Genomic DNA, 13,398 nt, shown 5'->3' on the forward strand with positions numbered 1-13,398 from the left:
GACTGGAGTGTGGTACAGGAAGTGAGCAGAACAGTGAGATGGAGAATTCTAGCAGGGCTGGGCCGAAAAGGTTTTCCAGGGTTCCTACCATCGAAAAGAGAATTCTGCAGAACTCTACCCTCACTCTAATTATGAAGGGTACCCTGACTTATTTTCTAGGCAGTTAACTGACCATAATAAGGGTTTAGTAGACAACTATCAAATAGTCCTATTCCACAAAGTCTCACAATACTCTGTGATTAACAGCTCCAGATTTTTCTTTTCCTTTTTTTTTTTTTTTGTTTTCCCTGCCCTATAGCTCTCAATTTTTCCATATACTGACACCTACGGTGCTTTACAGAGAAGAGGAAAAAACACAAGATAGTGTTCTTGGATTGGGTTTGGAGCTCAGAAATTATCATTCTCACTGCTGAACCCCAGAGGCGTGTGTCGCAATGCCTCAGGGCTCAATGTGTCCAGAGATATTAGCTGAAACCAGCATTCGGCTGAAGTCTCAGACCGTTTCTGGTCATATTTTGGTGGCTGCTTTGTAATTTCATATTCATGTAGTAGCTCAACTCAGCTCTACTTAAGGATAGCACTACAGGCAACAAAATAAAAATAGATGTATTTCATTTTTAGTAAGTATCGCTAATGACTAGAAACAGGTGTGACAATGTCCTAATCATTTGAAGCATTTATTTTAATCAATAAGGAATAGTCTGTGGTAAAAGAAACTAGTCTGCCAGAAACATTCTTGTGGAAATTTTGCAGGAGTTCAGATGCTGATTACACAGACTTATAGACAGAACGATGGTGCTCTGGGCAGAGTCACAACTATATACGACATTTGGTTAATCAACTTTGATTAACTTGCATATTATTAAAGAAAACAGAGACTTCTGTCAGCCTCACTGCTTCAATAACTACCTCTGTAGGTGCCCAATATATGTGTGATTACACTTTCTGGAACTGCTTAAGTGATGAGGCATTTCATATTTTTATTTCTGAAGGCTTATTTTAAAAGCTTTTCAAAACAGTAAGCATTTTTTCTAATTAGGTCTCAAGGGACAACAAACATGGAAAACATGGAATGTTTTGTACGTGTGTTGCTCAAACCAGTGAGAAAATAACACTCCCAGAATCTCATCCTATGGCTTCCCCTAGCCATGCTCTCTGCTGCTGGCTTCCTTGTCAGGAGAAGCCACTGGTACACGAAAACACCTACGATCTTTAAAAACAAAATATAGGCGGGGGCGCCTGGGTGGCTCCGTGGGTTAAGCCTCTGTCTTCCGCTCAGGTCATGATTTCAGAGTCCTGGGATCGAACCCCGCATCAGGCTCTATGCTCAGCGGGGAGCCTGCTTCCCTGCCTACTTGTGATCTCTGTCTGTCAAATAAATAAATAAAATCTTAAAAAAACAAACAAAACAAACAAACAAAAAACAAAATACAGGTGTCTGGGATTAAGAGAAGGAGATGACCATCTAACCTATTCTCATTCCTTTTAACTCTCCCAATCACAGCTCTGTGTCTCTCGCCCTGTATCCTAATCTCCTAGAGGGAGGGGTACAGTCTATTCCTGTCTATTATCTTGGTTTCCCAGAGTGCCGCATACACGGCAGATTCTGGATAAACATCTGAACAAAGATGAACTCAATGAACTTAAAGGCCACACTGCAGAGTCTGCCTTTACCCCAACCCAAAACAATAAGATGGGATTTTAAGATATAAGCCTCTGAATATTAAGTAGTATATATTCTTAACCTTGAGCACAAATATAGTGACGAGATTGATGGTGATATACCATGAAGAGAGAACGGAATCCAAATGGCTAACTGTCTCCTCTAGAAACTTCAGAGGGTATTTCCACTGGAAACCCCATGGAAGGGCACGCTAGCACTGTACAGACAGAGGTTTATATACCTTCCAGTGGAAAGATCTGGACAGGAGCTACCAGAAAGGAGGCTTTTGAGAACTCATGTAGTTTGATATACTTGCATTTGAAATCTTACCTGAAATTAACTTCCAGCCCATTAATACTGAAGACCTGCCATCTTGCACAATTAACTTTAAAAGTTGAATGTTTGCATACACAATGTACACATACGGACATCTACTTTGTTATTTCACATACTATTCACACACGTACAGCTGCTTACCAAATAATTCCTCCCCAGAAGAATGAGAAAAATACATAGAAGGCTAAAGAGCCCCAAATCACAAAGTGATTTATCCATGTCCAGAAACGAGTATCCAAGGCGAGCTGAAAAGATACAACACAGGAGCTTTCACGATGGGCACCAGCTACACCAGGAGTAAACACACTATGCTACTGAGAACTGCACATAGTATGGTACCTATGGGAGACCTCGCTTGGGCCAGGCAATTAGAAGACAGGGAAACTAAAAGAAGAACAGAATTGAGACTTTTCAAAGGGCTAGGGTAAGAATGAGCTACGTTCTGCCCCACGGCCTGTAGACCCAAAAGGACAGGCTTGGAGGTCTGGTCAAGCAAGCAGCTGGTGGGTGTGCGGCTGCGCTGCCTCACTGCTGGGGGAAGGGCAGGCATCCAGGTACTGTAACAGGCTCGGCCTGGAGCCCCAAGTCCTTGGGTGGCAGTGGCCAGAAAGCGGATGATCAAAGGAGAAGGCCTAGCTGGTGGAGGCAGGTATACTGAAAAGCAGTAGGAGAGGGAAGGGTTAGTTGGGAAGAATAGACGAACTACACAAAGGAGTGTCGACAGCTCAAACATAACAGATGGGGATTATTAAATGCAAAGGCAACCGGCTCCACACGCCTGGCACCTTGTAGCAACGAATCATGGGCCTGGCTATGTCGTGTGTCCTTCAACTGCAAAGCCCTTATCTAATCCATTAAATGAATAACATTCTCAGTTGCCTTAGATTTTAATCCCCCCATGTTTCTGCCCGGGGCTGATTGTTTCTTTAGATTGTGGCACCTGGGATTTTTAAAACACAATCTAAAAATAAAAAGTATGGTCTGTTCTGCTTGTTTAAAATTTCGGGGCCACAGGCATTTCATTTTTGAAGAGGAGGCGGGGTCTTTTTTTTTTTTTTTTTTTTTTTGCTTGCTCTGACACCCTGGTCCTTGACTCCCCTGTTCTAACTTTTCTGTTCATAAACAGAATGTTGAGAACATTGTTAATGTAGACCAGGCTTGAATTCCCACCTCTGCGCTGCTAGGGAGAAGGTCACAATAATACCCATCCAAAGATGAGAGAGTGAATGTGTTTTGAGGGACACAGAAAGATGCCACAGTAAGGCCAACTTTAACTATGAAGGCCACTTGGCAGCCCTAGGGCCATATGCAAAACCAGGAGAAACAAAGGCGGGAGGCTTCTGTTTCAAATCATGATCCTGTTGTTCTGATCACATTCTATGTGCCAGACACCAGCTCTGAATGCTTTATGCGTATTCACTAATTGACTTCCCACCAAAAATCTAAGAGAGGAAGGTACTACTTTTATCTCCACATCATAGAAGAAGAAACGAGGGTACTGAGAAACGAAGTCACTTGCCCAAAAATAGCAGCTAGTAAGTGGCTAAATGGAGACGAACGGTAACATTTTCTTTTGCAGCCCTACAATATTACTGAAATAGTAGATGAAAAATGCAAACATATGTTAGTTCTATTTGGTATGAGAAATGAATCAGGAATAAAAACTTAGAGGGGGAAATGATTAGAGGTTCTTTGTCAAGCACACTTCTGGAATTCTAGTTTTGACCACTGGGCATAGTGGAATTCAATTTACTCATTCTTGGATCCCATGTGAGATGTTTATTACTGCAATTATCATCAAAAGAATTTGATTATGCTTTCAAGTATAAGACAGTCCCAACTCGTAAGTCTCAAGGGTAGAATTCAGCAAGGCTTCGGAGTGTATTACATGGCTGCATGCTAATGCCAACGATTCGTGTATGTTACCTGCTGTATGTTGTTATGCGTTTCATCCCTAATATGGGTAAGTTTCAGTGATAAGTACATTATATAAAATTCCATCACCACTGAGCTCTTCTGCACACATATCTTGCTCGTGGATACCTATTCAACTGTCTTAAGTACTCCCATTCCTTTAAGGCCTGGTGTTTGTAAACAGATCATCTTAAAAACTATTCAAGTACTTAACATGGAAACACACACACAGTCAGAGCCTGTTTATCTACTACTTATACTGTCTTGAAGAAAAAAGGAACAGATTTTCAACATAACTATGGTGTACGAATTTTTTAAAAACGGAAACGAAGAGGATAGACAATATTCTGGAAAGAAATGGACCATGAACAGCACACACATGTCAAAATATCTAGTATCATACATATTTCAGTAAGTATTCAGACTTGAATAACAACTTGCAATATAAGTAAAGAGAAGACAAAAAAGAGAACAGAAAGAATTACCAAAATGGCGTTAAATATATTTGAATAAATAAAAATCTAACCTTCAGAGTTACAGTGAATACTAAGACTGTAAAAACAATGGTTCCAAAAGTCCAGTTTCCATATACCTGAAAAACAGTCAACAATTATATGCACCATGAATACACAAGCCTGCTTACGAAAATAAAAAAGGCAAATTTAATCTTGGCTGTAACTGCTAAAGATTTACATAAAAGTATAAAATGTTTAGTGAAATAGCTGATCAAAAGATCAGGCCAAAATGTTGGATCTCATTTACCGTGACCCTCAACTTTCTTGGAGAGCTACAACGAACTTGTGGTTGGTAGGGTTTACTCCCATTACTCCATGTCGTACCAAACAAGGAACACGCTGGTGTAATAAAGGCAGAAAAAACCCCCTATTCCACGAACAGTAACGTTCATCAAAACAAGTCATTTGAATGATTCATGTCTCTCAAGCGTTTGATATGGACTTCCTCAGTAATAAAGAACTAAAGCTCTCAAATGAGGACCAATCTGTAGACAAATGGACTCACATTTTAAAAACAGAGTCTAATTTTTTGGCGGTGACTATGAGAGCATGTGCACATCAGAGAAAAGCAGAGAGCACGTCCAAGTCTGTAACTGTGGCAATGAATGGCACACATGCTTACCCAATGCTGTCAAAATCTGAATGCATAACATTAAAACAGAAAATGAAATGTAAAACATCTTTAAAAATAATAAAAAAATTAACAGAAGCGAAAAGGATTTGATCAGCTCATACACGATGTTACGTTTCATCACCGACAGTCTTTCCACTCATTGCCATTTTTGCTGCAGCAAACTCTTGTTACGAAATCGTCAGCTCTTTATCATTTAGGTGCCATATAAAAATAAAATTAAACGTGAAAGTCACAGAAGCAGCCATAAAGCTAAAGGGACCCAAGAAATCACAGAATCTAATCCCTTCTTGCCGACGGGCAAGGCTGACTTGGGAGGCCAAAGAGGCCTGCCTACAGACTAAACAGGGTCTTCCCCTTGTCCGCTGTGCTGTGCTCCTACTCCAAACCACAGCTGTGTTTCCCCCACAGTTACTCGGGGATTAATACTTTGAGAATTTTAAAGTAACCTCTATGCCCAGTGCCCAACGAGGGGCGCGAACTCACAACCCGAGATCAAGAGTCACATGCTCTACTGACTGAGTCAACCAGGCATCCCCAGCGACTAGTAATTTTAAGGGATTCATATTAAACTGACTTGTATTAGTCCAAATCGGAAAGGTTTTGGACTGTAGTACCTAATTCTGAAGTATTCATATTCATTGGGCCTATTCTGTAGCAGACGTTGACTGTGTTGCTTCTGGACAGAGTTATTGTACTCAGTAAATCAGTCTTGAAACTTAGCTTTGCTTCACGTTATAATGATAAAGAATGAGTAAGTATTAAACAGGAAGCCCAGAAATAATGAAGAAAGAATGCAGTGAAAGCAGGGGTGAAGCGGTGGGCTCGAGTCTCTCCATGTGGCCGTGGCAAGACCTCACCCCAACAGCGGCGCTCTCCCAGGACACAGCCTGGGGGAACATCATCCCACTGCACATGCTGACTTGAGCAGTTGCTTGCTAAGAAGGCACTGATAGGATGAGTGCAGTGTTTCTGGAAAACACTATGCTCCCATGTGGAAGGGAAGGAGGAAGAGAAGGGAATTCCATCCCTTTAACTATCAGGCAAACACTGCAAAGATACGGTAGCTACGCCCTTCAACTCCAAGCACGAAAGGCCGCTATTAATAGGACGTGAGTGGGGCCAGACTTCTAAAACAGGAAAAGTCTTGGGGCGCCTGACTGGCTCAGTCAGTAGACCATGCAACTCTTGATCTTGGGGTACTCAATTCAAGCCCTACATTAGAGGGTAGAGTTTACTTTAAAAAAAAAAAAGGAGGGGCGCCTGGGTGGCTCAGTGGGTTAAAGCCTCTGCCTTGGGTTCAGGTCATGATCCCTGGGTCCTGGGATCGAGCCCCACATCAGGCTCTCTGCTCAGCGGGGAGCCTGCTTCCCCCTCTCTGCCTACTTGTGATCTCTATCAAACAAATAAATAAAATTTTTAAAATAAAAAAAGGAAAAGTATAGGGGTCTAAATTCTGAAGTCCTAAGAACTCTGTTCATCTATTAAAAAATTACAGCCAAGCTAAGCTTCTAGAAGGTTTGCACATAAGCTCTCTAATTAGCCATGCACACGGGAAGTGGTTTCTTACTTCAATACCTCTATTGTTCTAAAAAAGTTCTGAGAACTAAATACCGTACCTCAAGAAAAAGTTTACAAAATGATGACAGCGAGATTCTGTGTATGATAAATCCAGTGCCTATAGAGAAAGAACAATACCAGGATGCAATGAAGCATTTTTTTACCTTTGCATTTTCTTCCAGGGATGAAGTCTGAAAAAGAAAGTAAGTCCCAAAGAAGAACACTGTCCCTTCAAATGCAGCTAGAAACGTCCAGTATAAGAAGGGTCCCAGCTGTAGCATGGCATTGCCAGAAATTTTCCTATTGAGAAATGGAAAAAGAAACCACAGGTTAATGAATCTCTGTAGGCTGTCTCTTTAAAGACCCCGTGAAATGCCAAAAGTGCACACAGGTGTGACCCTGTTGTAATGAAGCGAGGCGTCCCCGAGGACTGGAGGGCCATCCCCAGCCACACGTTCGTCTCCGTGCAATTGCCTCGGAAGTGAGGCATTGAGTAAACAGTCAAAGCACTAAGTTTAAAATCCTGGCCACCGACAACAATAATATCATCAAAAACCATCAGCTCCCGCTTACTGAGTACTTCTTATATGTCAGTAAGCTTGCCTGAGAGTTTTATATATATTGCCCATTTCTACTCACATAAAAACCACACAATGGGACTCTGTCAGTCCCATTGATAAATAATGAGCCCCCCAAAACTTCTCATAATGGTTCCCAAACTACGGTGCACACTGGAATCACTTGGGGTTCTTTAAAAACACAGATGCCTGACTCCCACCCTCCTTCTGGTTTAACTGGCATGAGGTGTAACCGGGGCACTGGGGTTGTTCTGGAAGCTCCCCAGTGACTCTAACGTGCGGTAAGCTCCACAACACTAGTGTAGGAGCACGCCCGAGTTTGATCCGTTAGTGAGGGGGCGCACCGGCGCACGGCCATAGATGGACCTGACCTACTACAATTGCTACAATTGCTAAATTGGGTCAAATGTTTCAAGCTGGCCAGTCATGTTTTCATAAACGGTAGGTAGGTCCAAAAGTCAAAATCTGTGAAAATAACACGATCTTCTCGGCACAAGTCAGAACGTTAAATATGGCTACTCATTCGAATGGAGCGGAGCTGCAGAATGAAGATGGGTTTGTGCTAGGAATTCTTTTGGCTTCTATTTCAAATTGCTCTTTTTTTTTTTTTTTTAAAGAAAGAGTATGGCGGGGGAAGAGGGAGAGAGAGAGAATCTTTTTTTTTTTTTTTTTAAAAAAGACTTTACTTATTTGACAGAGAGAGAGAGATCACAAGTAGGCAGAGAGGCAGGCAGAGAAAGAGGGAGAAGCAGGCTCCCCGCTGAGCAGAGAGCCCGATGCAGGGCTCGATTCCAGGACCCTGAGATCATGACCTGAGCCGAAGGCAGAGGCTTAACCCACTGAGCCACCCAGGTGCCCCGAGAGAGAGAATCTTAAACAGGCTCCATGCTCAGTGAGGAGCCTGATGCGGGGATCGATCTCACCACCCTGAGATCATGACCCGAGGTGAAATCAAGAGTCAATCGCTTAAATGACTGAGCCACTCAGGCACCCCTCAAGTCGCTCTTAGCATTGATGGGAAGGTAGCCCAGCACTCATACAGCACACCGTTGCCAATACTATACAGGACGTCTGTCTCTTGTCAGTCTTGACTGTATAAGAAACACCTTTATAACATCAATGCAAGTGATCCTTGTTCACTTGGTATTGAGCACTGTGGGGGTTTCTGAAAGCATGGCCATTATGTAACTTTTACCTACTCGGATCTCCAGGAACAGGAAGGAATTTGAAATTCGGGGAACACATAAAGCAAAGTACTGTTTGCCCTAGAAAAACTGCAGAAGGAAAAAGGTGCCTGCTTCTCAGAAACAAGCACTCCCCCACACGGGGAGGCACCAGCTCGAGATAGCTGGGAGCCATAGCGAAAGCACCTTCCCGAAGATTCTTTTTTCTTTTTTAAAAAGATTTTATTTATTTATTTATTTAACAGAGAGAGAGAGAGAGAGAGAGAGAGAGATCACAAGCAGGCAGAGAGAGAGGGGGAAGCAGACTCCCTGCCAAGCAGAAAGCCCGATGTGGGGCTTGATCCCAGGACCCTGAGATCATGACCTGAGCCGAAGGCAGAGGCTTTAACCCACTGAGCCACCCAGGCGCCCCTTCCTGAAGATTCTTGCAGTGAGAGCTTAGCAGCCGCCGGCCCATAAGGCTTTTGTGAGTCGCTGAATTTGGGCTGAGGCAGGAGTGGATCCTGTCTTTCCAGACTGTCTCTGGGAGCTACCTTCCACCCGTGGGAAGAAGGGCAGGGGGTCATGGTGTGTTGGGTGATATGCGAGGCTTTCTAGCTGCACTCAAAGGAATGACAAAGCTGTTGGAAACTCAGAGTGTGAGAGTCTCCACAAAGGAGAACACGAGAGAAAAGGAAGACTTGGGGGCGGTCACCCCGCCACACAGGCCTGTGCACCTCCCTAAGATGGGAAGCGGCAGGTGTATGGGAGCCTTTCTTTCGCCTTTTAAAGCTATAGCAGAAACAGACTATGCCTCTTCCTCTATAGAGGAACGACGGTTTACTATTTAAATTTCTCTTAATAGCACGAAAATATCCGAATAGATCGTTTTAGTATTTGGGAAGCGCCCGAGTCACTACATCCCTTCAGGTGAAATCCATATTACGCCACACGATGCCAGCCGTAATACTGAGCGCTATGGCCACAGAGAGGGCCACACAGGATGACTAGGGCTTCATGTTTCCAGAGGAATAACCGTAGCTGAGATCTGTGTCTCCATGGCTTCTGTTTCTGCAGGCGGAGCAAGTATACCCTCTCCAGAAAATTCACTGAATCATCTGTGGCCTGCACCGTGGTTCGCTAACTCAGACATCACGGACACTCTTAAGATAATTGGTACTCCACAGCTTTCTTCAGGTTTTCAACAGTCTCGATGCATCAAAGTCCTCAGCCCAGCCCTGAAGTTATGTGGAGGAGGGTGTTAGAGTAAGAATAGCGCCCATCGAACTGAAAACTCTATGCTAGGGACTATTTTAAATTGTTTTACACGTAGTCACTCATTTAATCCTCACAGGAACACCAGGATGGGCAGCTACTGTTATGCACGTTTTACTGAGGGTGAAACTGACACATGTGACCATGTCTGGAGACAAACCCTGTTGCTCAGGGTTTGAAAACCGCCAGACAGCTAGAAAGCACATGGGGCTAGTCGTCAGGGGAACTCAATTCCCATCTTGATCTGGCCTCTAGTTACACCATGTGTCCTTAGGTCAGTCATTTCTGGGCCCTGGTTCCTCATTTAAAAAAAAAAGAGAGCATGCGAGCTGATGTGCTGTGAGATTTCCCCCACGGCTTCTATGATTCCCTTCTAGACCTAACTATCCCCTTGCCACAAATGCAGGGAAAAGCAGAACGTGCTAATGCCGGAAGAATGCAACCGGCAAACTCCAGGTTGGGGTAAACGCTGCAAGATGAGTGACCCAGTTTTGTCAACAAAAAACCCTGCCGGGTTAAGCTACAGGTTAAAACAGACTCAAGAGGCAAGTATAACATATGGACCTTACGTTCTGATGCAAACAAGCATGTTATAAAAAGAAATGAGTCAACTTGGGGGCATCTGGGTGGCTCATTGGTTGGGTGCCTGCCTTCAGCTCAGGTCATGATCTCTGGGTCCTGGGATCAAGTCCCACATCAGGCTCCCTGCTCAGCAGGGAGCTTGCTTCTCCCTCTCCGTTTGCCCCTCCCCACCATTCATGCTCTCTCTCCCAAATGAATAAATAAAAAATCTTAAAGGAAAAAAAAAAAAGAAATGAGTCAACTGGAGGAATCTGAACCTGACTGGATATATGATATTACGTACGGGCTTGTTGAAGTTTTAGGTACGATAAGGTACTGTTCTTTTTTTAGGTCATTATCTTTAAGAGATACTTACTGAAATAACTATTTTATATAATGTTTGTATTTATTAAAAAAGAAGTCTCTAATAGAGCAAATAGGATTATTCATGAACTAGGACAGACCCTGAACTGATCATTTTTTGCTGAGTAGCGAGGATAGGGAAGTTCACTCTATTAATAGTATTTTTGCCACTGCTGTGCGTGTTTGAAATTTTCAATCTTTCCATCTTTAAAATAATGACAAATTTTATAAAGCTGGTTAAGCCTAACAAGCTTTATAAAAGCTTAAACAACATTTAAGACTAAATACAGGTTTTATGAGTCACACTGGTTAAAGGAAACCCTTAAATCTGTATACCTTCACTTCATACAAATAAACCACCCGAGTCTCTGTATGGCCTTTGCTATCCACTATTAGGCAATGCTTATCATCTGCTATAAATTACCATCTTCATCCTTAGGAGCAGGCTTAACTTATAAAAACCCAATTAAATCATACATTAAGCAACGGGCCAAGTACCCCGTCCATAGACAAAAGCATCCATTTACAACTGACACAAAATGGATATAAGGGCTTGATGAGTTAATTATTTTCTTCAGCAATACAGTTTTATTTATTTATTTTTTAAAAAGATTGTATTTGTTTATTTGACAGAGAGATACAATGAGAGAGAGAGAGAGAGGGAACACAAGCAGGGGGGGCTGGAGAGGGAGACACAGGCTCCCCCACTGAGCAGGGAGATGGGATCGTGACCTGAGCCGAAGGCGGACACTTAACGATGAAGCCACCCAGGAGCCCCAGCAATGCAGCTCTAGAATGGCACTGACAGAGTAGAAGAGGCTATGCTTCTGGGGCAGCTGAAATCTCGGAGCACCTGGGTGGCTCAGTTGATTAAGCAACGAACTTTTGGTTTCGGCTCAGGTCGTGATCTTGGGGTCATGGGATCGAGCCCTGAGTTGGGCTCCACGCTCACTGAGTCCACTTTGGATTCTCTCCCTCTGCCCCTGCCCTCACTCACTTGTGTGCACATACTCTCTAAAATAAATAAAATTTTAAAAAAAGAGAAAGTCTAAAACCATAAGAGGCTCTTAATCTCACAAAACAAACTGAGGGCTGCCAGGGAGAGGGGGGTAAGGAGAGGGTGGTTGGGTTATGGACACTGGGGAAGGTATGTGCTGTGGTGAGTGCTGTGAAGTGTGTAAACCTGGCGATTCACAGACGTGCACCCCTGGGGCTAATAATACATTACATGTTAATAAAAAACTAAAAAAAAATAAAAATTTTAAAAACAAAAAAAAAGGAGAAAATCTAACATAATAATATCAGTTCAACCCATTATAGGTAGGAATCAACACTATAAATCTTTGTGTGTGGCTTTTTTTTGGAGGGGGGGGTAGTTAAAATAGTGTGTCTTCCGGGCACCTGGGTGGATGGTTTAGCGTCTGCCTTCAGCTCAGGTCATGGTCCCGGGGTCCTGGGATCGAGTCCCGCATCAGGGCTCTCTGCAGGGAGCCTGCGTCTCCCTCTGCCTCACTCTGTCTCTCATGAATAAATAAATAAGACCTTAAAAAAAATAGTGTATCTTCCTATGAGACTTGAGAACTCTATGCCAATGTAGATTCCCGTTTTTTGATTTTGAATTAGTGATTTTGAACTAGATGGTTCACGCACATTCATGGACAGGTCCTACATCTAGGACGTACACCATTTTCCTATTGAACGGTATGGTTTAAGTAGCTAAAAATCCAGAATAGAACCATGTAATCGAATCAGGTGGGCAACTGTGTCCTTCCTACCCATGGATGAAAAGAAACCCAGGATATGGAAAGTCTGAAGTGGTTTTTAACAACATTTGCTACTTACATATACAATCGGGGATCTGAGGTCAGAGTGTCAATGTTGATGTGCTGTTCCAGTAAACTGTAGGCCAGGATGGGCAAGCTTGTAAAGCAGATGTTGTACATTGTAAGGTAAGCGGCATCATATAGTGGCTGAAAAGACAAACAACGGAAGAAAAAATTTTTGTGTTTGGAAAAATCACAAGCTGAAATAAGACCGTTCCCTTTCACGCTTGTTTTCATAGCAAAAGAAGTCTATAATTGAGGTCACTCTCACTGATAACCACAGAAATTAACATATTGTGATGTGTCGTATTAATATAGCCTCCCTTTCCAAAGACTTTTATTCAGAATGTACACACGTTATTTCTAACACATACTAATGGATTTTCAAAAGACTTTTCGATGAACAAAGACCAATTAAATATAAGCCTGGAACCCCCCCCTCCCGGAACACTACACGTAGGCAGTGGCCTGCCCGTGTCATAGTGGCTTTGTTGTTGTTAATATTTTACATAGTTTTAAGTATCACAATCACCTTCTCAAAGCTCTATTCATGATCATTTACTACGGATTGAATACATGTCTTTGCACAAAGTTAAAAACATGTATACAGGCTCCTGACCAAAATTTCCACCTTTCCGCTGGCTGTCCCACAGGCATCTGTGACTCGAAATGTCTAAAACCAAACTCATTAACCTTCCCCTAAATCTGCTTTATCCCATGTTCTCTACCTCAGTGAAGTGCCCCCACACTGCTGCAACCCCAGGATCTATTTCGGTGCCTGGAACCACCTGGGTGCTCAGGAAGTATTTTGGAATTAGTGATTCTCCCACCTCACTAGCCGTTTCTTCGTCTCCTATTCTGCCCGAGCGCTCTGTTGGAACATTCCAGCACTCGCTGTTTGAAACTTCATACTCACTCTCTAGGTCACCTGACCAGTTCTATGTTTTAATGCCATCCATTCACTGAACGTCCCCAAGCCTTTATCTCTGGCCCACACCTGTCCCCATGTATCCAGT

The 13,398-nt window shown here is 43.0% G+C and overlaps 1 protein-coding gene across 5 annotated transcripts in view; it reads right to left on the reverse strand.

Annotated features, from left to right (window-relative positions):
* Positions 1 to 13,398, reverse strand: part of ATP11C (ATPase phospholipid transporting 11C) — a 184,388-nt gene that overhangs the window by 12,763 nt on the left and 158,227 nt on the right. For all 5 annotated transcript variants that reach the window (XM_045995008.1, XM_045995009.1, XM_045995007.1 and 2 more), the window contains exons 24-27: positions 12,402 to 12,529; positions 6,784 to 6,919; positions 4,440 to 4,505; positions 2,141 to 2,244 (exon numbers count right to left, since the gene is read on the reverse strand). In XM_045995008.1, the coding sequence (XP_045850964.1) occupies positions 2,141 to 2,244; positions 4,440 to 4,505; positions 6,784 to 6,919; positions 12,402 to 12,529 (434 nt within the window). The remainder of the gene's footprint in view (positions 1 to 2,140; positions 2,245 to 4,439; positions 4,506 to 6,783; positions 6,920 to 12,401; positions 12,530 to 13,398) is intronic.

Source organism: Meles meles, chromosome X, assembly GCF_922984935.1.
Source record: "Meles meles chromosome X, mMelMel3.1 paternal haplotype, whole genome shotgun sequence".
Lineage (NCBI taxonomy): Eukaryota > Metazoa > Chordata > Mammalia > Carnivora > Mustelidae > Meles > Meles meles.